Below are 25,269 nucleotides of genomic sequence, written 5' to 3' on the forward strand. Positions count from 1 at the left end.
TTTTTCTTATATTTATTTATTGAATCACTGGGAAAAGTTACAAAGCTTTCAGGTTTAAGTCTCAGTCATACAATGATCAAACACCTTTCCCTTCACCAGTACTCATTTTTCACCACCAAGAACCCCAATATACCCCCCACCCTTCCCAATGCTTGTGAGGCAGATGATTTTTACTTAACGATAATTTGTATTTTGTCTTCAAGTTTGCTGATAAGGCTGTCTGTATTCACAATTTTGTTACTGTGCCTTGCTGTTGTGGAATAATGCATCGGCTTTTTTCAAGTGTGCCTAGCTCAAACCCAAGTCAGTTATTTTTCTTATCATACAATAGAATTAAGTGTTTATGTTGGTTAGCTTAATTTAGTTATGTAAATGTATATTTGACACCTGGCTGTAGTATATGTTTAGGGATATAGATGGTCCTGTTTAAAGTCAGACATCTTCCACATCTATTTTGGCAGATGTTCTGTGATGAAGGTATTCAGTTGTTAACCTCATCAGGTACATATATATATGTTATATATATGTATGTATATTGTGTATGTATATATTTATATACATATATGAAATACCTGAGGGCTAGAAAAGAACACAGTAGCTCTCTGGCACTGCTAAGGATTGTAATATCTCTTCATTAGGCAGAATGTGTATAGTTATTCTTATCAACAGGATTCTGAGCTCAGTATTTTACCATATGTTGTCTTGGTATTAAGCCATTGTTTATTCATTCATCAAAATACATCACTTCACATCTAATCCAAAATTTTCTACAATCAGTTCATGTCAAAATAGTTGGAGGAAATAATGATTGTGAAGCTAAGCTAACAATATGCTGATCACTTAAATCAGCAGGTTTTCCAAGCTTCATGCCTATATTACAAAACCAGAGAGTTAAATAATAAATAATGTGTGACATCTGTTTCAATTAAACTTGATGATTGGTGGGGCAAGCCTGCTCTGTCAGCTGTCTACTTGTAAATGCCTATTACATTGTATTTATACATAAAGAACTGATATCTTTATGCTAATGAAGCTTCCCTTTCACTAAATAGTCCATGTCCATTTACACAGTTGGTTTTCTTGTTTTTGGTATGCTTTATCCAAAGTTTTGCATGTATAACTTGTTTCAAGGTACCTTAAGTTTTTGTTGCTCTAATGATTTTTGCCTATATTTTCTAGTTAGGTGTTAAGAATACTGGCTTTTGTATGTTAATCCTACAGCCACATATATACAGACATATGTCACTGAACTCTTATTCTTACAGTCTGTTGGGTCTTGAATAGACAGTAATATCATATGTATATTTCGAGAGGTTTATCCCTTTAACAACGTCTCACACACTGATTTTTCTTTATTTTACTTGATCTGGTTAGAACTTTCATTGCACCATGGGGTGGAAAGAGTGATTATGGTGAGTATTCTTATCTTGATTATGATTCAGAAAGTTCATTTTTAATAATTTTATTGCATTTGAGATTTGTTACAGAGTTGGTAGATTCCCTTTATTAGATTTAAGGATGTTGTTTTCCTTAATTCATATTTTTGAAAGAGTGTTGACTCTAATCAAAACTTCTTGAATCATAGATAAAAAATTTTTTTTGCAATTTTTATTTAATATTTCAACATATATAAAACTACAGGGCCAGAGGGATACTATAGAAGGTTATATGCACTTCCCTTGCATGTAACCAACCTACCTGAGATTTGATTCCTGACACCACGTATGGTACCCTGAACCAGGGCAGCACTGATTTCTGTGCACAGCCAGTTGTAATCTAGATACCACCCTCCAATACTGATAAAAATAAGATACACAGTTTTCCTTTAAAGACTACTGAACTTTATTGCTTTAATTTTATGTAGGTTGTTTGCATTTATAAGCAAAAGTAAGATGGACTTGACCAACTTTTTCTAGCTATTTTCTGTTCTCATTTTCATATCAGCATTATTCGAGGCACATGAAATAACCAAACAATTTTCCCTGTTTGTTTTATTTTGTTCGTGTAAGTATTTTATAATCAGAGATCACCTGCCCTTTTATTAAAACTGGAGCTGGAGCGATAGTACAGCGGTAGGGCATTTTCTTTGTGTGCAGCCAGCCCGGCTCAGCTGGGTTTGATTCCTCTGCCCTCTGGAGAGCCTGGCAAGCTACCGAGAGTATTGCGCCTGCATGGCAAAGCCTGGCAAGCTACCTGTGACGTATTCAATATGCCAAACTCAGTAACAACAAGTCTCAAAAATAGAGACGTCACTGGTGCCCACTCGAGAAAATCGATGAACAACTGGAAGGCAGTGTTTGTTTGTTTGTTTTGTGAAACTAATCATGATGTGGTTTTTTTAGTGAAGGGAAGTGTTTTGTTTATAGTTTTAAAAAAGTGATCTCTGGACTGGAGAAATAGTAGAGTTAGTAAGGTGCTTGCCTTGCATGTGGCGTACACTTGTTCCATCTCTAACATATGAACCCCCTGAAGCCCCATAGTGGTGAACCTTGAGCACAGAGTAAGGAGTAAGCCCTGAGCACCACTGGTTGTGGCCCCCAAACAACAACAAAAAAACCCAAAAAATAAAGTCCAAAATATTAATGCTTCCAGAATACACTATTGTTACTTAATAGTTTTTTTTTTTTTAGTAAAAACATAGAACATCTATAGAACATCTTTTGGTGAGGGACACTTAATTGTTTATTTTGTCTTTCTATTGGTCTTTCTGTGAGACTTACATATTTTATTGGCCTTTTCAGAGATCTGCATTTGGTTTTAAACATCTGTGTTCTAAACTCTTCATTAATCTTTGTTATTCTTCTCCCATAATTGTGGTATAGTTCTTTTATTTAAGTTTCTTTTAAATTGTTTTCACTTTCTTTCTAATAACTACATTTAATTTTTATAACTTTTTCTCCAGTTATAGCTTATATTTTGGACCTGTTTTGATATTTGCATTTTGCCTTGGTTTTATTTTTTTAATTTTTTTTTTTCATTTTGTATACTTTTATTTATTGAATCACCATGAGAGCAGTTACAAAGCTTTCGGGTTTATGTCTCGGTCATACAATGAAACACACATACCTTCACCAGTGCCATTCTCCACCACCAAAACCCCCAGTATATCACCATCCCACGCCCTCCCCCTACCTGTGGGGCAGATGATTTCCACATTACTCTCTCTCTCTACTTAGATTACATTCAATATTTTGACACCAGACCCACCATTATTATTTGGGATTTTACCTCAACACTCAGATCTGCTGAAAAGGCAACTGTAGACAATTTGTTTTCTATTGCTGGTTATGAGTAACATATGTCATGCGGCTGCAGTAGTGGCCACGCGATTTTGAAATTCTGAAATTTTAACAATTAAATCTGGAGGGATTTCTGCCAAAACCTGCTGGGTTCCAAGATTTGTTCCTGAGTCTCTGGGATCATGGTTGTTATGCAGGTTGATCAGGAGCCACAGAGGCCATTCGTGGGCGGTAACTCAGGGTCTCTTTGGGTGGGAAGGAAAGGGCCGGCTCCACCCCCATTCCGTGAGACCCCACGTGTCTTGTCACTGTGGGCCCAAACCTGACTGTTCAGTGGCATCTGGAGGATGGCAGCCACCAGGCTGCCAGGGGAAACAGGCCAAGGCACGAAACCTATTCCCACTTGGGGTGGTCCAGCGCCAGTAACCTACTGCAGGGACCAAATGCATTTCTGCCAAAAGCCACTGGGTTCTGAAATTTAATTCTGAGACTCTGAGATCATGGCCATTAAGCAGTTTGATCAGGAGCCAGTGAGGCCGTTCGTTGGCAGCGACTCGGGATCTCCCTGGGGTGGGGAGGAAAGGGCCGACTACACCCCCATCCTGTGAGGCTCTGCGTGTCTTGTCACTGTGGGCCCAAACCTGACTGTTCAATGGCCTCTGGAAGATGGTGGCCACGGAGCCACTTAAGGGGAGAAGGTGGAGGGACAGCACCCTTTCCCCCCGAGGTGGCCCTGCAACAGTAACCTACTGTGTGGTCCGGACGCATATCTGCCAAAAGCCGCTGGGTTTCGAGATATGTTTCCTAGTCTCTGGGATCATGGCCGTTAAGCAGCTTGATGAGTAGCCAGAGAGGCTGTTCGTGGGCAGCGACTCGGGGTCTTGTTGGGGTGGGGAGGAAAGGGCCGGCTCCAACCCCACCCCATGTGACCCTACATGTCTCATCACTGTGGGCCCAAACCTGACTGTCCACTGTCCTCTGGAGGATGACGACCACCGGGCTGCCAGGGGGAACAGACCATGCCTTGGTTTTAAATATTTAAATTTTCAGTGATTATTTAGGAGCTTTATTCTCAAAAAATTACAAATTGAGCTCCCATTTGATCCTGCTCCCATTTGGGTCAAGTGGTCAAAAACCACTCCTAGGAATATATCCTGGAAAGGCAAAAAAGTACAGTCAAAATGACATCTGCACTTCAATGTTCATTGCTGCACTGTTCACAATAGCCAAAATTTGGAAAAAACCTGAGTGCCTGAGAATAGATGACTGGTTAAAGAAACTTGGTACATCTACACAATGGGATACTATGCAGCTGTTAGAAAAGATGAAGTCATGAAATTTACATACAAGTGGTTCTACTTGGAAAGTATCATACTAAGTGAAATGAGCCAGAAAGAGAGGGACAGACATAGAAAGACTGCACTCATCTGGGGAATATAAAGTAACAGAATGGGAGTTGAACACCCAAGAATAGTTGAGATAAGTACCAGGAGGTCTGCTCCAGGGCTTGGAAGCCAGCAAAAGGCAGCTCAAATAGAGAAGGGAACACCAACTAAAGGATGTTTAGAGATGCGTGCTCAAAGTAGACTATAGATGGCTACTCAATACCTCTATTGCAAACTGCAACACCCTAAAGGAAAGAGAGAGCAAAAGGGAATGCCTTGCCACAGAGGCAGGGTGGGGTGGGGTAGATGGGGGGGTTAGGAGGGCTGCTGGGATCATTGTTGGTGGAGAACGGGCACTCATGGAGGAATGGGTACTCAATCATTGTATAATTAAAACCCAAGCATGAAAATTTGCAAGTCTACAACCGTACCTCATGATGTTTCACTAATAAATAAATAAATACATAAATAAAAGGGCTTCACTAATCTTTTTTAAATGTCTTCTTTTGCCTAAGGGTTTTAACTTTTTTTTCCTCTAGAGAAAAATGCTTATTAAAATTGGTCTTAAGTAGTTTTGTCTCCAGATAATCATAGTACAGTTTTTGTTAACATCTGCTGATGTTTTTTCCTCTTGGCTAGTTGTTTATGCAGTTATCTTTGTGACATCATCTTTATCTGGGTTTGCTTTTTGAAAGAGTTTCATGTGTTCTATTTCTTTTTGGGGGTAGAGGGCACATCTAGGATGCTTACCAATTTCTCCTGGCTCTGCAATTAGGAGTTACTCTTGGGCTGTGCTTGGGGGGCCGTAAGGGACACTGAGGATTGAAGCAGAGTTGGCTGTGGAAAGCAAGTGCCCTAACCTCTGTCTCTGTTGCTGCAGCCTCAAGAATTGCATGTGTTTTAGATGAGTAAAGTCACTTTACTACATTATCTTAGTTTCTTTGTTTCTCAGTCAATTCTGTGTTAAACATTTGGTACAGGGTCCCCATATCATCTGCTATAACTTGTGTGCTCTTGTGTACTCTAGTACAGAAAAATCTTTCCACCCAGGGTTCCTGTTTCACTTCTGTTTACTCAAGGTTGTATGGGGGCTGTGTTGCTATAGTCTGTGTTTTACAGGTGTTGTACTTCACGGCTTCCACACAGGCTCTAGTTTCTAACTATAGGAAGTTCTGACTATTCTTCTTGTTTGAGTGTCGGGGTATTTCCTTGCTGACCTTTAAGCTTAGCTATATTTCCTTCATTACATTATAATCCAGCTTTTTTATGAGTTTGGAGCAAAAGAATAACTACTGAGTCATCTAGGTCTACAACAGTGATCAGTATTTTTTTGATTAAGTGTTAACATTCCTGTTAGAGAAGAGTGGAAGAAACACATGTGATAGCAGTTCAAATAGAACTAATATATTAGCTTTGTTTCTTTTGGGTAACTCATTATAGGATATGAAATATCTTCAAATATCAGACTTTGTTTTGGAGGGACCACCCCAGTGGGACTAGGGGGATACCAACGGCCATCCTAGCAATGGCTGATCCTAGAACCATGGTGGTTAAGGTTCAGCCTGCAGTGCCTCTGGGAGCCACCAGGACCACCCAGCAGGGCGTGTGGAGACCCACACACCCTGTATGTGGGGTACGGGGGTAGAACTTGGAGCCTTGAGTTGCAAGCAGTGCTGTAGTCTTTGAGATATTTTCCCATCCCCCAAATACCAGACCTTTAAAAAGGGATATGATTTTTTCCCTGAAAGTGTAATTTTTTTTTGTAGATTATATTACTTTAGATCATAGCTAAGAAAAACAAAACAAATGCCCCATGTCCATTCTTAAAACATTGTTCACGATAATTTCCTTCAGATAATTTTGAAAGAAACTTGAAGTAGCACTGTATCCTATAAATAAAATAATCGATATATTTCTGAGGATGTTTATTACATTATTATCCTTTAAAAGTGGAAAAGGTACTGAACAGTAGACAATTGAGTTCTTATGTTGATCACAACTTATTAGAAGAGTATTTTTAGCCACTTATGACATTAATTATAAAGATTTTATAGAGATAGACCTATTCTTTTTGTGTTATTATGGTCCAGTCCAGTACAGAATTTTGTAAACAAAATTTTGTAAAACATTTTTTAAACAACAGATGAAAGATAAAAAGGAATCTTGAAAATAAAAGTGGTTGAATGATGGTGGTAGTACCATGAATAATTTCCCCTTTAAAACAGTTTCCTTCAATGACATTGACATTCTTGAAATTTAAGTGGGCCTAGACAATACTTCTTCCTAGATTCCAAACACATTTGAAAAAAATTCAGATAGATTGGCTTGTGGAGGTAATGATTACCTTTATTTTTTGATGAAACTGATATTAAAGTGTGCTTACTTAATCTTAGATGTTCTGATCCCAGCTATACCTCAACCAAAACCAAATCTTTCTTTACGGTGTTCTCCTTCCTATCTCCAGTTTGCATTAATTTCAAGAAGATGGAGAGAGGAACTAAGTTGAAACAACCCAATTTATTCTCCCAAAATAAATCATTACACAATAGAGATGCAGAATTTAGATTGAGGTTTTGACAGAAAGGAAGAGTAACTGTACAGATTGGCAGAAACTATTCTAATGGTTCATTTAGTTCATTTTAGAATTAAAATGTCATGCGTATATTTTGGCAGGTTTTGATTTGCTCATTTGATGAAAAGTTGTGACTGAAATTTAACTTTTGCTAGACTTTAGTATAATTTTTAAATCACTTTATGCTTTTAGGCGTTTAAATGCAGCATTGGAGGCAAAAACAGCTGATTTGGTTCGACAAGCTGAAGAAGTAATTGTAAGTTATTGAACAATTATTATTGCTAATTTGATATAGAGCATAAATACCAAAATTTCCCAAAGCTTAAGTTTTGCACAAATTTTGCACAAAAGTTTAATGATTTAATCCTAATTAAACATGAATCTATGTGTGCATCTGTGTATATGTTTTTGGTAAGAATGCTTTTTCTAAGAGCCAATTGAAAAACTGTTTTAGATACTTTGGTCATATGGTTATTCAGAAAACTAGTATTTAATAATGTTCAATATTACTGCTACAGTATAAAATTAATGTTTAAGAATAGTTATATAATACTGGTAATTCATCAAAAGATAGCAGTTAAATTATTTCTGGACAAAAGTTAAATAATACAACCATCACTAATACTTTGATAGTAATTTATTTCTTTTGTATTCTATGTTTGGACCTCCTCAGTGGTGCTGAAGAGCTACTCCCAGTCCAGGACTTAGTTGTTGCTCCTGGAGCATGTGCTGGTGATCTCACTGGGGCCTCCAGTAATTCGTTTCTTAAACTCTGCAGTGTGATATAATACTTTCTTAGGACTAGATCATAATCTGTTTTTTTTTTAATTAGGAAGCATATTTTTGCTCCAGTGTGAGTATTAAATTGAATGGTTAAGTATCCTTTATTGGGGCCAGAGCTATAGTACAGTGGGTAGGGCATTTACCTTTTACACAGCCGACCCGGGTTCGATTTCCGGCATCCAGTATGGTCCCCCACATGCAATGCCAGGAGTAATTCTTGAGTGCAGAGCCAGGAGTAACCCCTAAGAATCGCCAGGTGTGAGTCCAAAAGCTAATTAAAAAATCTTTTCGTAATCAGAAGCCTTCCCATTATTAAAAGTGATTTGTTATAATCAGGGCCATTGCAGGTATAAAGTAGCTGCTTTCCATAATTTTTCATTACTTTAAAATTTTTTTTTCAAATATAAGCTTACTACCCTCATCTGATGAAATGTGGAGGTGATGGAGGCAGGCAAAAACTGGAAAATTTAAAATTTAGTGCCTTACACGAAACCATCATTTTTTTAGTTTAGGAATATTAAATATTGAATGGGATATTTTAAAAAATAAATAAATCTTGAATAAATAGCATTGAAACTATGCTTAATTTGAGACATTTTCCTAACTGTTAAATGGGCTTATGTTTTCATTTCTTCCAAGACTGATTTTCTTTGCATGTTAATACAAGTGAAAGAATCTCATGTGGGAAGCATAAAGACATGGACACACTTGTATTTTACCTTTGAATTAACTTTTTAAACCTAGAACAAATAAAAGTTTGAAGTGTATTGTTGTAGGCTGTATTTTCATATAGTAACATTGAGTCCTATGTCTTTAATTTGTAGAAATTCAGGAAATTGTGGAAGCTCTCAAGTGACTAGTGATCAGAAAGGCACTTGAATATGACCTAGTTTTGTTCTTTCCTCTCTTTTATGATTTTGTCCTGTAAGTCTTATATGAATATGTCCTGGTTTGTGCTTTTCTCTCTTATATGAAATTCAGGAAATTGTGGAAAACTCTGAAATGACTAATGATCAGAAAGGCATTTGAATATGGTTGAGTTTTGTGTTTTCCTCTCTTTTATAACTTGCGTTTATTCATTTAACTAGAGAGATCAACAAGAGGTTCGATCTAGACCTCTTTCAACAGAAGTTAAATCCTATGATGAGGAAGATGATTACAGTTTAAGGTAAGTCGCTTTAAACACTATACAGTGCTAAATTAATGCTATATTCTCTAAATAGATTCCAAGAGCTAAAAAAAAAAAACAAGACAACTAAGATTCACCCCAGTGTTTTGTTCTAAGAGAGTCTTGTAGTTCTCAGTCATGCAATCATCAAACACATTTCCCTTCACCAGTACTTATTTTTCACCACCAAGAACCCCAATATACCCCCCTTCCAACCCTCCCAATGCCTGTGAGGCAGATGAATTCTAGTTAACACTCTATCTACTTTGATTAGATTCATGTTTCGACAAAAGATGCACCATTATTAGAGTTTACACCCCAAAATCAGACCTGCTAAGAAGGCATTTTGAAATAATTTATTTTCTACAGCTGGTTACAGAACCAAATGATGTCGTGTGCCGCTATCACAGCCACGCAATTTTGGATTTCTGATATTTTACTTATTAAGCCTGGAAGTATTTCTGCTGAGAGTCAGATAATTATGAGATTGGTTTCTGTGGCTCTGGAGCCATGGCCGTGCCGGAAAGCCGCTTGTGGGGGGCAACTCATGACCTCAGTAGGGTGTGAAGGATGAGCTGGGAACGCCCCCCTTCCCATGAGGTTTCAGTTGCCCCGTCACGACTGGCTCATACCTGGCTTTCCAAAAAGCTCCGAGGCGGCCGCCATATTGCTGTCCAGAGAGAAAATCACCATTATTTGTTGAAAAGACTTTTATCCCATTAAATGGTCTTGGCACCCTCCACACGAATCAGCTGCCCAGAAAGCCATATGATTTTGTTTTTCAATTCTCAATTCTGTTCTATTGATCTAAATATCTTCTTTGTTAGTGCCATTTCTCTTGATTATCTTTCCTTTGTAGAGCTGGCTGCTTCTAGATCTCAAAAACTGTGAGATGGAATTGAGAAAAATCTTTGATGTACAAATGCCTTGAGGTACACAGTTCAGACTTAAGGCATGGTCCTCACAACTACTGATAAAACTTTTCCGTTGACTGTGGTTATTAAGGCAACAGTCATTAAATGGTACATTAAGTGACACATAGGAAAACTTCCCGGCTGGATCAAAAGGCTCAGAGCAAAGTTCTAGCAAAAGATATAGTCTCGCTACAGAAAGTGCACAACCTCAGAGTATCACTTTTTTTGGATATTTATTTATTTATTTATTTAAATGGAATCACCATGAGATACAGTTAGAAAGCTTTCATGATCAGGTTTCAGTCATATAGTGTTCCAACATCCATCCCTCCACCAGTGTATTTCCCACCATCAATATCCCCAATATCCCTCCTGCCACCCCCTGACCCCCCCCTCAGCTGGCCTCTATGGCAGGCGCTTTTCTTCTTTGTCTGTCTGTCTGTCTGTCTGTCTGTCTCTCTCTCTCTGTGTCTGTCTCTGTCTCTCTCTCCTTTTGGGCATTATGGAGTAACATGTTTTTAGATTGAAAGACTGACACGAGAAGGGAGGGAGTGAGGTGTTCGGATAAATTGGAAAAAGAAATACAGTCTTGGGGCTGGAGTGATAGCACAGCGGGTAGGGCATTTGCCTTGCACGTGGCCGACCTGGGTTCAATTCCCAGCATCTCATATAGTTCCCCAAGCACCATCAGAAGTACTTCCTGAGTGCATGAGCCAGGAGTAACCTCTGTGCATCACTGGGTGTGACCCAAAAAACAAAAAACAAAAAAAAAAAAAAAGAAAAGAAAAAAGTACAGGCTTGAAAAATAACTGTGACAGGACATAGAACTGATTGCAGCCTAGTGATGTGAATATTAATATATGCAAAAATCTGTATGTCAGTTTTATCCTTTAATTCCTAATTACTAAAAATTGGGGATAGCCCAAATATCTGTTAACAGGAGATGGGTTCAACAGGATATGGCAGTATCCATGTAATGGAATGCTACTTGGCAGTCCAAAGCAGTGAGCTACTGATAAAGAAACAGTATAGCTGCTGAGAATAAGTCAGACTTTACAATGTATGGTTTCATTTATTTTACATACTGAACAAGCAAAACCATACAGAAAAATCAGATTAGTGGTTGTCTGGGACTATTTTACAGAGGCATCAAAAAACTTTTGGGGATGATGGAAATATTGTCTGTCATGGTGACTATATGGCGCATAAGTTTGTAAAAATTTACAGACCAAAAAATTTTCAATTGTATTTAAATTATATATATATATATATATATATATATATATATATATATATATGGGACTGGAGTGATAGCACAGCAGAAGGGCGTTTGCCTTGCACGCGGCCAGCCAGGCCGGCCCGAGTTTGATTCCTCTATCCCTCTCGGAGAGCCCGGCAAGCTACCCAGGGTATCTCGCCCGCCCGGCAAAGTCTGGCAAGCTACCTATGACGTATTCGATATGCCAAACACAGTAACAACAAGTCTCACAGTGATGGAGACGTTACTGAGCCCTCTAGAGAAAATCGATGAACAACACGAGGACAGTGCTACAGTGCTACAGTGCAATACAATTTATAATTTAAATTGTATAATTTAATTATATATAATTAAACTCCAAATAAATAAGTTTGGATGGCATTAGTACATAAGTGCAGCTGCTGGTGGAATGATGATATGTACTAAATTAGATTCTGACTTCAAAGTCTTTACACATGCCTGATATGTAGTTTTTCAGTTTTTATTTTAAAATTAAAATTTTTTCATAAGACGTTTCCACCATCATTTAATATATATGGATATGTGTACATATAACATGAAGCTACTAATCTATTTTGTATACTTCATGCTCTGATATTTTAGAGAAAATTAAGTCAACTTAAATTTCAAAATTTTGTATTACCAATAAGATCAGACTTGACTTTTATCTGGTAAATTAAAAGATTCACATGAGAGTAATAATAGCTAATCCCTGGTTTTTGTTGAAACAAGTGAGAGACAGATTTCACAAGCATAAAAATAAATCTGTTGATTTTCTTTTACTTAACTTTCCTTAAGTGGTGATGACATTTCTTTTTACCTACGTCAGGTGATTTTTTTTTTGTATTTTTTTTTTAACACTGCTCTTGGAATAAATGTCTCACCTTGTGAAACATCGTCCTTGTTTAGGTGGGGATTTCTGAAGTTAAGAATTAATTCTGTAAGAGAAAATCCATTTCAATTTAGACCAGTGATGATTCACTACCAGACTGAACAACATACGTGATACTGTTTGGAAACTAACTTTTGGTATTACTATCATATTGCTTGGTAGAATAATCCTGTTGTTGAAAACCTGTATACTACTTGACTCCTATTGTTCAATCTGCTAGTAGTCAGGTTTACAAGGCAAAACATTTAAATCATATTACACACAATCTTTTCATGGTGAGGTTTAACAAAATTCATCAGAATACTGTGAAGTTTTTTTTTTGTTTCATGAATAAGAAACGAGGAAAAGAATTCACTCTGCTGTATCTGAGGAAAGGGATCTGCTTTGTTTTGGCGCCCTGATTCACAGTGCAGTCAATGGCAGGGTTTCATGAGTACAGGGTTCCAACACCACACTGCCCACCGGGATCTGTTTCCCTCCACCACTGTCCCATTGTCCAGTCCCTGATACCCCTTGCCATGGTAACTTCTGTTCTATAGACTAATTCTCAGGTTCTCTTGCCTTTAAAGATTCTATATTACTTTGCTACATTTATTATATCCCACGTATATGAAAGAAATCATTTTTTCTTTTTTTTTTAGAATTTTTTTTTATTGAATCACCGTGAAATACAGTTACAAAGCTTTCATGTTTGAGTTTCAGCCATACAATGATCGAACACCCATCTCTCCACCAGTGAACATTTTCCACTACCAATTTCCCCAGTATCATCCTCCCCTCTACCTCCCGCCGCCTGCCATTCTAATCCTCCCCCCTGCCTCTATAGCAGACAATTTCCTCCAAATTAAGAGATCGTTTTCTATCTGTCACTCTTCTTTTGACTAACTTCACTCAGCCTTATTTTTTTTTAAACGTAGGAGTACTGCTATTTATTCAGCCAGTGATTAAGCTGATTGAATTGGGCATGAACTCCACAACTTCACGCAGCTTGATACTTTCCAGTTCCATCCATGTAGTAGCAAATTGCAAGCTTTCATCTTTTCCGTTATGGTTTTGTTTGTTTGTTTGTTTGTTTTTACACCACATCCATATGTGCTCAGGACTTATTCATTGCTTTGTGGTCAGAGATTACTCGTGGTGTTGCTGGGGGTATCATGGGCAGGACTGGGATCTAACCCAGGTTGACTGCATGCAAGGCATGCAAGGTAATGTTCTATCTCTTTGCCCCTTTTTCTTTTCTTATGACTGAATAATATTCCGTTGTGTATGTATACCATAGTTTATTTATCCAGTTATCTGTTCTTGGACATTTGTTTTTTTCCTCTCCAGGTTTTGGCTATTGTGAATAGTGCTGCCCATCTGTCCCATTTTTTTCCTCCAAGGCTAGTGTTTTCTTATTGAGTTTTTGCCTAATTGATTTATCCAGTGGATATGGCAGAGTGTTAAAGTTGCTCTCATCTTCTTTTAGGTCTTTTAGTAGTTATAAATATTTTGATGGTCCATCATTAGGTTATGTAGTTAGGAGTATGTTTTCTTGATTATATTGATCCCTTGATCATTAAGAAATGGCTATTCCTGTCCTTTATAATCTTCTAAAATTTGAAGTATTATGTTGTCTTTTGTAAATATGGCCACTACAGTCTTTGAAAGGGAATTGTTTCCTTGAACGTTTGTTCCTAGCTTCCTGCTTACCCTGACTAGTCAAATGTGTCTCTTGTAAGCCACAGAAAATTGATTGGTGAATTCAGGCTGTTGACATTGAGTGACATTATTGACATGAAGGAATTTGTTGCCATAATTTTGTACATTTATGCGTGGTTATGAAATTTTTCTTGTCTTTTAAAAGTGTTCCTTTAACTCTTCTTGTAAAACTCATTTCAGGTCTATGAATTTCCTAAACTGTTAGTTGTCCACTTGACTTTGTATCATTTCTTCAACTCTGAGTCACAATCTAACTAGATAGATCATTTTTGGCAAGGAGGATTTTTAAAAATGTTTTCCCGCTATGTACCATGTTTCTTTTCTTTCTATAAAGTTTCATTTGATGGATTTCTGGGAATTGAAGGGATGTCCTTTGTATGAAAGTTCCTTCTTTGATCTTGCTGCTTGTAATATCCCTATCTTTGACTTTTGTCATTCTGATTAAAATGTGTCTTAGATTTTTTAAATTTTGGGTCTGTTTTCACTGGAAGTCTTTGGCCTCTTGAATCTAGCTGCATGCACTCCCCAGTTCTCAGAAATTCTTTTCTGTTATTTATTTGATTAGTGATTCTTTATTGAATTCACCTTCTTGTTCCTTAGGGATTTCAGTGATTCTTATATTGTTTCTCTTGAACTATCTTGTAGTTCTCTGTGGTGTGCTGTTCATTTCTTTTCAGACTTTGTCCTCATATTTTTTTTTTCCTTGAGGTTTCCTGCATCTCATCTTGGAGCTCACCAGTTTTTTTTTTTTCATCTGCTTTTACTTTGCTCCTGAGGCCTTCCATTGAGTTTTTTGTTTCCCTTTTCACAACAACCATAGTCCTTAGTTCTCTCACTGTCACTGTCACTGTCCTCCCGTTGTTCATCGATTTGCTCGAGCGGGCCCAGTAACATCTCCATTGTGACACTTGTTACTGTGTTTTGGGATATCGAATATGTCACGGGTAGCTTGCCAGGCTTTGCCGTGCAAACGAAATACTCTTGGTAGCTTGCTGGGCTCTCCGAGAGGGGCGGAGGAATCGAACCTGGGTTGGCCGGGTCGGCCTCATGCAAGGCAAATGCCCTACCCGCTGTGCATTACTGCTTTTAAAAAAAAAATTTTTTTTTTTAATTAAGCAATTTATTTTTGTTTTTTGGGCCCACCTGGAAATGCTCAGGACTTACTCCTGGCTCTGTCCTCAGGAATCAATCCTGGAAGTGCTCAGGAGACTATATGGGGTGCCAGGGATTGAACCTACACTGTATGCATGCAAGGCATTTGCCCTACCTACTGTACTATGACTCCATCTCTCTCACTTCTGATTGTAGTTTTCTCATTTCTGCTCTCATATTTTCTTGTGATTTAATGACTACCACAGTTTTTTGAACTCATTAAACACCATTATCTTGGTGTCTCTACACTAGGTGAGAGGTTAGAGAGATGATCGGTACTGGGCCACCAGGACTATTATATTCACTCATTAAGCATGGTCGTTTTCTATAAAGTTTCTATGAAGAATTGATATGTCAGGTGCAATGCTAAGAACTAGAAATAGAGGCATAAACAGGCAGACATAATTCCTAGCTTCATAGAAATTTACTTACCAGGTATAAAAATGTATTAGGAAATACATCATTTCATGAACTTATAATGAAAAACTATTCAATGCATTTTGTATTCTGTGTATATTCAATATATCACTTCTTATACATTAAACTTATTAATATTTGTGCTATGTTTTTCTACAAAATACTGGTATTATTGTATATTTTCTGAAAGGTGAATTTAACCAAATTTTGTTTGTGATACTTAATCCAAAATAAATCAACATGTGCAGAACTACAATTATAGGGATTGGAGCACTAGTCCAGTAGGTAGGCTCTTGCCTTGCACACAGCCAACCTGGGTTCAATCCCCAGCATCCCATGTTGTTCTCTGAGTACCACCAGGAGTAATTCCTGAGTACAAAGCAAGGAACATCACATGATGTGACCCCAAAACAAAACCAAACCCCAAATCACAAAAAACTTCTAGAATTATCACTGTCATTGTCACTGTCCTCCCATTGTTCATCGATTTGCTCAAGCGGTCCCAGTAACATTGTGAGACTTGTTACTGTGTTTGGCATATCAAATACATCACGGGTAGCTTGCCAGGCTTTGCCGTGCAGGCGAGATACTCTTGGTAGCTTGCCAGGCTCTCTGAGAGGGGCGGAAGTATTGAACTCGGGTCAACCATGTAGGCCGCATCTATGGCAAATGTCCTACCCGCTGTGCTATCGCTCCAGCCCCTCTAGAATTATAGCAAGATATATCTTAGAGTTGCATATTTTCTTTCCAAATATAATTGCTTTTGACTTTTATTATGTCTCAGTCTACTGTTAGTAATAAATAATATTTTTTTTTGGTGTGTAGAGATTTATTATCTGAAGGAACAGTTCATCTCCGTTCAGAAATAAAGGTATAAAATAATACTTCTTTGTGAATTTAATTGCATTCTGTTGAATTTAGGGTTTTTAGAAAACACTTTTCTTAAAACAGAGGGTGATGGGTATGATTCTATAGAAATAGGATATAAGCCTTTATACATAAAGATATCCATTGTGAGGGCTGGAGCGATAGCACAGCGGGTAGGGTATTTGCCTTGCACACGACTGACCCGGGCTCAATTCCTCCATCCCTCTCAGAGAGCCCGGCAAGCTACCAAGAGTATCCCACCCGCATGACAGAGCCTGGCAAAGTCCCCGTGGTGAATTCGATATGTCAAAAACAGTAACAGTAAGTCTCACAATGGAGACGTTACTGGTGCCGGCTCAAGCAAATTGATGAACAACGAGAGGACAGTGCTACAGACAGTGCTACATAAATATAACTTCATGCTATATAAATAAATAATCAGTGCTTTAAAATAAATCAAGTCTTTTTTGGTTGTTTAATGATGAAACAATTTGGAGTTATACTAGAAAAAAATTCTGACTGAAATTAATCTGTAACCTAAGGATTTTAATTTTCTCTCTGAAACTTAGTCTTTACTAGATTGAAGACATGATTTAAAAAAAATAACTCACATATTAGGAAAAGTATTTAGAATATTTATTTAGTCATTAAAATATTTACCAGTCAGGGCTGGAGAGATAGTACAGTGGTAGGTCGCTTGCCTTGCAGGGTTTGGTCCCTGGCATCCCATGGGGTCCCCCAGCACTGCCAGGAGTGATTTCTGAGTGCAGAGTTAGGAGTAGCCCTGGAGCATCACTGGGGGTGGCCCAAAACAACAACAACACAATTACCATTTTTTCCTAGGTTTTTGTTCTAGGTGCAGGACATACAGGGATCTCTTAGCTCCCTACTCTTGGGGGAACAATATGTACAGGAAGACCTATCAGAGAAATAAGTGAGAGAAAATCTGTGAATTACAACAACCCAGTTTAATGCTTACCTAGCTCGCTGACTATCCTTAGATCTTTCTGCCTCACTTTCCTTACCTTTGAATCTTTTAGTCCTGATTATATCTGTCTTTTACATCTGTATATTTCTATCACTGTCACTATCACTATCACCCTGTTGTTCGTCGATTTGCTCAAGTGGGTGCCAGTAACGTCTCTGTTCGTCCCTGTCACGTGTTAGTGTAGCCCAATGGCATGTTGGGGGCTCTTTCAGGGTCAGGGGAATGAAGACCATCATTGTTATGTTTTTGGCATATTGAGTATGCCATGGGTAGCTTCCCAGGCTCTGCCGTGCAGGCAAGATATTCTCAGAAGCTTGCCGGGCTCTCAGAGGGAGAGAGGCTTTTGGGGCAGCCTCTAATCACCTTTATAGGTCTTCCCCATCAGGCATATATGCAGACAGGATACTCTCGGTAGTCTGCCAGGTTTTCCAAGAGCGACAAATAGACAATAAGAGGTCACATGGCCACAAATGCGGTATATTTCTAGGGTTCTTAAAAATACAACATAATCAGTTACATGAAAACAGCATTTAATCTATGTAGCAATCTTATATTACCCAAAATTGTATTACACAAATTGCTTTTCTGTGTAAATAATTAAAATATAATTAATGGTTCAAATTTGTTTTCATGTTCTCAAAGACCAAAAACATTGATCCAGCAAATAAGTTTCAAAACAAACGACAGTCTACAATTAAGGGAAAGAAGACAAGTTCAAGGTATGATACATTCAAAAGCATTTGCATTTTTTTTTCAGTTTTATTATTCCCAGTATCATCATCCTTAATTATTAAGCTTTTACTTTTTCTCCAGATAATTTTTACTCCAAATTTAACAAATGACATAATATATTATTTATTTATGCTAGTATGTATTTATATATCAAAATATATAAATAATATATGATATAGATACAATATATTATATGCATTATTTGTATACAATGTATAATGTGTATTATCTATACATAGTAGTTAAAGTATACATTATAGTATAAGTTAACAAATTATACTATGTATTATCTAATTTCAGTAATTACTCAGAAATGTAGCAGCTGTGAACATTTAGAAGTGTTCCTTTAAGCATAATTGCAACATCTCAAATATTTTTTACATGTGAATGTAGTTTATTTATTTAAAAAAATTTAAATTTATTTTAATGTACAAAATGTCACAATGGTTGATTAAATTCTAGAATTAAAATTGGTTAGATATCAAAATTCCAAGAGATTTATGTGAAAATTGTTACATCTGATCATGGGTTGTTCTTGTCTAAGCTGTTTTGGCTAGTTGATAGTTCTGTGTTATTGTTTTTGTTTTTGAGTTTAGTTGGCTTCTCTGTTCCTTTCCCATATAATTTGCTGTGCTCTTACTGGAATTTCAGTATAGAAGATTAGGAGGGGTTGTACAGTGTGCTGTCCAGAGACTTCAGGATCTATGCTCTGGACCAATGAGTTAACAAGACTTTGGGAGGTGGGCATGGCTGCAGGGGCTTCCAGATATATGTGGGTTAGGGAGGGCTACCCACCTCACTCCTAAAACACCAGAGTTCTCAGCCTGGGCACTAGAGTACCTGAAATTCTTTGCGGTTTGGTGTCTCTGCAGAGAGAATTTGTAAAGGGTGGAGTTGAGCCCTTGGTGTGGCTGCAGCTGTGGGGTGTGGGTGTGGGCTTCAGCAGGGTGGGGGCTCAGCCCACCTGCCTTCCCACAGCACCCCAGAGTTTTCAGCCCAAGGACCCGTGGATCACAGTTCTTTACACAAATGTCTTTAATAATTTATGCTTTCTCCATTTATGTTTTTTAGTTTAAAATTGAAATACTCTCCTGTGCAAACTGTACATGATGTTGCCATTCCAGATGATTTCAAAGACTTTTCTCTTGCAAAAACGATTAGCAAAATTGAAGGGCAACTAGAAAAGGAAGGTTTACCAGATGACATAGATGATATTTTTTGTGGTGTTAGTGATGACATTGGAGCAGGTATGTTTTTCTTGTATTTTTATTCTTTTTCACAAGTAATACTTTTTTTTTATTTTCAAATGTGTTGGATATCTTGCATTTGCTTAACAGTCACTTTGTTGGACATGATTGTGGGAGGAATGAGTGGATTTATAGATGAGGTTATCATAATAGATTATTCAAAGATTAAAATTTTTTTACTTAACTTACTTTTAACATAATTGTATTTATTGCACGTTAAATAGATACATAGAAAAATTCTCTTTCCTATAAACTCATTTTTGCATACCTCTAGAAAAATAACAAGTTTAGGTCTTCTAAAGACATTACATTAAAAATTAGCCTCTAAAATAGTTGACTTGGGGCTGGAGCAATAGCACAGCAGGTAGGACGTTTGCCTTGCACGTGGCTGACCTGGGTTCGATTCCCAGCATCCCATATGGTCTCCTGAGCACCACCAGGAGTAATTCTTGAGTGCATGAGCCAGGGGTAATCCCTGTGCATGGCCAGATGTGACTCTAAAAAAGAAAAATAAATAAATACATAAAATAGTTGACTTATGAGGAGCGACCTCTATGACTGTAAACCAAAAAATAGCCAATAGAATATATATGGATATATTGAATGTGACTTTATATAAAAATTTAGCTCCTCAGTAATCACTTGATCACTTGACATCCTGTTACTCATCGATTTGCTTGAGTGGGTGCCAGTAACATCTTGATTCATCCCTGTCTTGTGCTACTGTGGCCCAGTGGCTTCTGCTTGCTCCAGAAACATGAAGAGTCTCAAACTAGTCGTTCAGGGTTTTGACAAAGAAGTCTGAACATCTCGTAGGTGGGTGGCCACGCAATTTTTTGACGTCACATGGAATCTAGTTAGTAATGACTCCAGTTGTCTCCAAATCAAATTGTGTCCAGCGCATCTGATTTTCGACGCCTTGGCATACAAGTCAGAATCCATGATTCTTGATCGTCGAATGGAGATTGGAACTCTGGAAACTTCCTCTCACTTGAGTGAGGCGTGATACTCCAAGGATAGCTCTTTTGATTCTTCTTTGGGAGACCTGAATAGTGTTCTCATCCTGTTTTCCTAGGATCCAGGTCTCTGAGGCCTATGTTAATGCAGGAAGAACAGTGGAATCAAAGAGACATGCCTGGAGCTGGAGTTATTTGTGCTCTTAGCAATTTCTTTGACACTCTTGAAGCTCTTCCAAGCCACTCTTTCTCCTGCGAAACTCAGGTGCCAGGTCATTCCTCATGTTGACTTCTCAATCTAAGTACACATAACTGTTACATACGAAGATGGTCGTTCTCTTGAGAGAAAATGGAATGCCAGGAATGAGACCGTTTCTCATAAACATTGTCTTTGTGAGCTGTAGTCCGACCTTTCCACTGGGTTCCAAACCATATTTGAACCCCATCAAATATGGTGCAGTAATCTTGGAAGATGGGTATTAAGTGTTTCATGGTCGAAGTCGGCCAGCATTTGTGCTGCTTGGCTAATGTTTGGTGTTATTAGAATGATGTCATCAGCGAAGTGGAGGTGGTGTAGTTGCCGACTGTCTATCTTCACTCCCATTCTTTCCCATTCCAGTCGTCGTATGACATTCTTGAGGGTAGCACTGAAGAGTTTTGGTGAAACAGTATCACCCTGCTGAACCCCTCTCTTGACAGGAATGATCACTTCTTTGTAGAATGGTGAGATCTTGGTAATGAATCCATAATACAGCTCACGGAGGATCCTGATGTATTGTGTTAGAACGCCCTGTTTGGCTAGGGCTTCGATGACCGCTTCCATCTCAACAGAATCATAGGCCTTCTTTAAATCAATGAACATTAGACAGAGTGGCATCTTGAACTCCTGAGAAACCTCAATGAGCTTGGCTATGGTATGGATATGGTCGATTGTGCTGAATCCTTTTCAGAACCTGGCTTGCTCGCATGGTTGTCCTTCATCTAGTGTTCTGCCAATCCTATTCAGGATGACTCAAGTGAACAGCTTGTAGACAACAGACAACAGGCAGATCAGGCGATAGTTGCCAATGTCATGGATGTCTCCCTTCTTATACAGTAGTACAGTCCTGCTGGTTTTCCACTGGGATGGAACCTTGCATTCAGACAGGTAGTGTGTGAAGACCCGAGCCTGTGTATTGATGAGAACTGATGGCAGGTTCTTCAGGTGTTTGGGTCTGACCTTGTCTGGGCCGGGTGCTGTTCACTTCTTTACTGAAGAAGTGGCATGTCAGATTTCGGAAGGGAGAACGTTGGGAACGACATATCCGTCCTACGGAATTTGGTATGTGGGCAGGTGTACGTGGCTATCGAAGAGATTCAAGTAGGAGTCATGGATAATCTTCTCCATTGCCCTTCTGGAAGATGTGATAGATCCATCAGAACATTGGAGGGCAGTCATCTTGGTCTTGTAGTTGGTGAAGGACAGGCGGGCTTTGCAAATGCTTTTCCCAGCTTCTGCCGCATCTGCCAGCACTGCTGCTCTTCTCTCTTTGAGGTTTTCCTTTATTGCTTCTCTGCACTGCTTTGTGAGCTTGGACGTTCGCTTGTGGTTTCCTGAGGCTTGCGCCAAGCCATGTTGGCAAATGAGCTTGAGAGTTTTCGAAGACATGAGTCTTTTTGTGGCTATCTCAATCTCGGCATTCCTCGTATAATCATGGAGGTGCTGAATCAGTCGATCGTATTCCTGTCAATGTTGTCAATGACGGAATCTTCCCATGTTGCCGCAATATTGCCAAAGAGCTCCCAGTTGGTGGTTGTTCTGGGAGTTCTCTTCTTAAACTTTGCATTCCTTTCTTCCTGCTCTGTGAGTAGAATTTTGCATGAAGGAGATGGTGGTCCGATCTCGTTTGGAATTTTGGGATAACAGCAACATCAGTCAGGGAAACCATCGATTGAATATGATGTGGTCAATTTCGTTGTGGAACCATCCACCAGGGAGACTCCCATGTCCAACGTTTAGATTTGGCCTTTTGGAACTGTGAGTTACCATGGATGGTCTTGGTCAACATGATGAACTCAGTCTGTCACCCTTTTTGCTTTGTTCTGGGCCATGGGTCCTGATGTGGAGTTCTTCGGCTGATCTTCTCGATCCTATCTTTGCATTAAAATCACTGACAGTGATCTTGTAGAAGGTGTGGTCTTCTTTATAGAACTTCTCCAGCTCCATATAGAACTTCTCAATTTCTCCTTCACCATAATTGGATGTTGGTGCATAGACAACGAAGATAGAAACTGCCGGTAGTGAGCCACATCTATTCAAGTGTAATAGTCCGATTTGGGTTGTTAGGCATTCGAATGAATCAATGATCATGGCCAAGTTTGTGTTGACAAGGACATCAACACCACTGACGCTTCTTTTGTTGCATGTTCCGAGGAACAGTTCTTTCCCACTGTTGAAATTGGCATGAATGTGATTGATGCCTTCTCGTCTCGGTCAGACCAATGATGTCATACTTGATCTTTCGTGCTTGCACAATATGGTCCTCGATGGATGCATGCAATGCCAATGTACTTGCATTGAAAATCCAGATAGTCATTTTTGTCCTTCTTCATTTTGGCAGCCTAGTTCAGCCCTGAGATTTTATCAGCCTCTCCTTCCTCATCCTTCTTAACGCTGGAGTATTGGTGGCTCTTTCAGGGTCAGGGGAATGAGACTCATTGTATTTACTGATTTTGGCATATCTAATATGCCACGGATAGCTTACCAGGCTCTGCCATGCGGGCAAGATATTCTCAGTAGCTTGCCAGGCTCTCCAAGAGGGATAAAGGCTTTTAGGGCAGCCTCTAATCGCCGTTACAGGTGTTCCCATGGTTCAAACCATATTTGAACCCCATCAAATATGGTGCGGTAATCTTGGAAGATGGGTATTAAGTGTCTTATGATAATATAATTTTTATATAATTTTTACTAAGTGTCCTCTGTAATATAATTTTTTATTTAAAAATTAAGCATTTTGTATTAGGTATCATAAAGGGTATTTAAAAAATCATCTGATTCTCTGCCAGATAGTACAGCAGTTAAGGTACTTGCCTTGTATGCATCCCACCTCACTTTATCCCAGGCATTGCATATGGTTCTCCGAGCGCTGCCAGGTGTGGTCCTTTAGTGCAGAGCCAAAAGCAAGCCCTGTGTACAGCTGGCTGCAACCCCAAAGAAACAAAAAATTTCTTGACTGTGAAAATCTTAACAATTTCTAAGTGTTATGATTATTGTGCTTCATGCTGGACAGTCATACATGAGTCTTATGCATTTATTATATTCATTTAATAAAAAATTCGTAGGGCTAGTTATGGGGAGGGAAGGTTTGTGGAACAGGAAATTTCCTTTAATATGTCTGCTGATATGCCTTCAAATAATCAAATGGGAGCTGTTCTTCAGTACTGTCATCTGTGTGCTATTATATTAGTCCTGCTCCCCAATTAGGAACCCAGCAAAAATAACTGCTTAAAATTGCTCATGTTACCTTTTTGCTGAATCACCTTGACTCTTTACCTCCCCTTTCGGTATCCTTGACCTAGGTGTCAAGGATTCATCCCTTTGGTGTGAGTTTTATCATTTCGGATTATTGCTTAGAGTGAGTGGTTTGACAGCATGGAATGCTCTATAAGACTGAAGTCCTACTAGTCAGAGTCATACAGAAAGGGGAGGGTAATGCTCCAGAGACAGAAGCACATGGCTATTTGCCAGTAATTCTGAGACTAATTTGGGGAGAGGATGATACAGGACGTCATACTACTCTGTTCTTTCGGTCTTCTTTCCCCTTAGAGCAACTGCTATAAACTTTTATACTTCGTGTTTTACTTCTAGCAGATGAGGCAGGATGAAAGATAAGATTAGAGAGATCTAGGTGGGGTTAGAGCAGTTTAGGTCATTCACGAGCTCATGGTAATATTGAGTGTACTTCCCAAGATGGGCTGTGGAGTAGGAAGTAAGTATGGAGAGGTTCTGTCACTGCACGATTTATCCTAATATCTTTTTAGTGACAATTCAGAGTGTTGACTCAGATAAGCTTCAGGAAGATAAAATCTTTGTTCTTATAATACCGTTACTATGCCCGGAATAGAGATGTAATGTTTATTTTCTAATGGATAAGTGAATAAATTACAGGTGATTTTAACATTTAGTTTAGTTTTCATTGAATAAGGAACTTTTTGCTGGCCATAAAATAACCAAAGGTGGGGCTGGAGCTATAGTACAGCGGATAGGGCGTTTGCCTTGCATGCGGCCCACCTGGGCTTGTTTCCCGGCATCCCACCAAGCACCAACAGGAATGATTCCTGAGTGCAGAGCCAGGAATAACTCCTGAGTGTCACTGTGTGTGACCCAAAAAAGAAAAAAAGAAAAACAAATAACTCAAGGTAGATTCTAATTAAAGTTTGTAGAACAATTTTTTTTCATCAGTAAACTATTAGTATATTGTTTATATAATTCTGTGAAATTAGAACACATGTTATAGTCAGTGGCCTTTTATAAACCACAGGGCTAGAAAGGAGTTATGCTTGATTTTGCTGAATATTGAGACATCCCCTCTCTGAGACCACTTTAAATTCTGTTTGAGCTATTTTGGATCACCTTGGTAAATATTGATGTAGTCTGCAAATTAAGGCGAGTACTGACTTTTGTAACTCAGAATCTCAGGGACGTTTTGTCCCCCTTTTTGTTACTTTCAGTATTGAGCTATAAACAGATCCTTTCTGTTGTGTGGAATTATCATTACCTTTATTATAGTATGGCATTTAATGTTTTTATTTTTCCTGTTAGACTCTTCACTAATTTGTCACTCAAATGGTCTGCCTTGTAATTAATGGTATTTTTAGAGTCACTGAAAGACAGTAAATGTAATTATTTAATTTCACAGAAGCACAGATCAGATTTCTAAAGGCTAAACTCCGTGTTATGCAAGAAGAATTAGATAATGTTGTATGTGAATGCAATAAAAAGGTAAGTTTTAAAACCTC

General features: G+C 38.4%; 1 protein-coding gene across 1 annotated transcript in view; it reads left to right on the forward strand.

Annotated features, from left to right (window-relative positions):
* The window catches only part of TEX9 (testis expressed 9), a 42,081-nt gene that overhangs the window by 2,442 nt on the left and 14,370 nt on the right, over positions 1–25,269 (forward strand). The window contains exons 2-7 of the mRNA XM_056115328.1: positions 7,389–7,452; positions 9,068–9,147; positions 16,307–16,352; positions 17,979–18,055; positions 19,140–19,315; positions 25,170–25,252. Coding sequence (XP_055971303.1) covers positions 7,389–7,452; positions 9,068–9,147; positions 16,307–16,352; positions 17,979–18,055; positions 19,140–19,315; positions 25,170–25,252 — 526 coding nt within the window. The remainder of the gene's footprint in view (positions 1–7,388; positions 7,453–9,067; positions 9,148–16,306; positions 16,353–17,978; positions 18,056–19,139; positions 19,316–25,169; positions 25,253–25,269) is intronic.

The sequence above is a fragment of the Sorex fumeus genome, unplaced genomic scaffold, assembly GCF_029834395.1.
Source record: "Sorex fumeus unplaced genomic scaffold, SorFum_2.1 ptg000029l, whole genome shotgun sequence".
NCBI classification, from domain to species: domain Eukaryota; kingdom Metazoa; phylum Chordata; class Mammalia; order Eulipotyphla; family Soricidae; genus Sorex; species Sorex fumeus.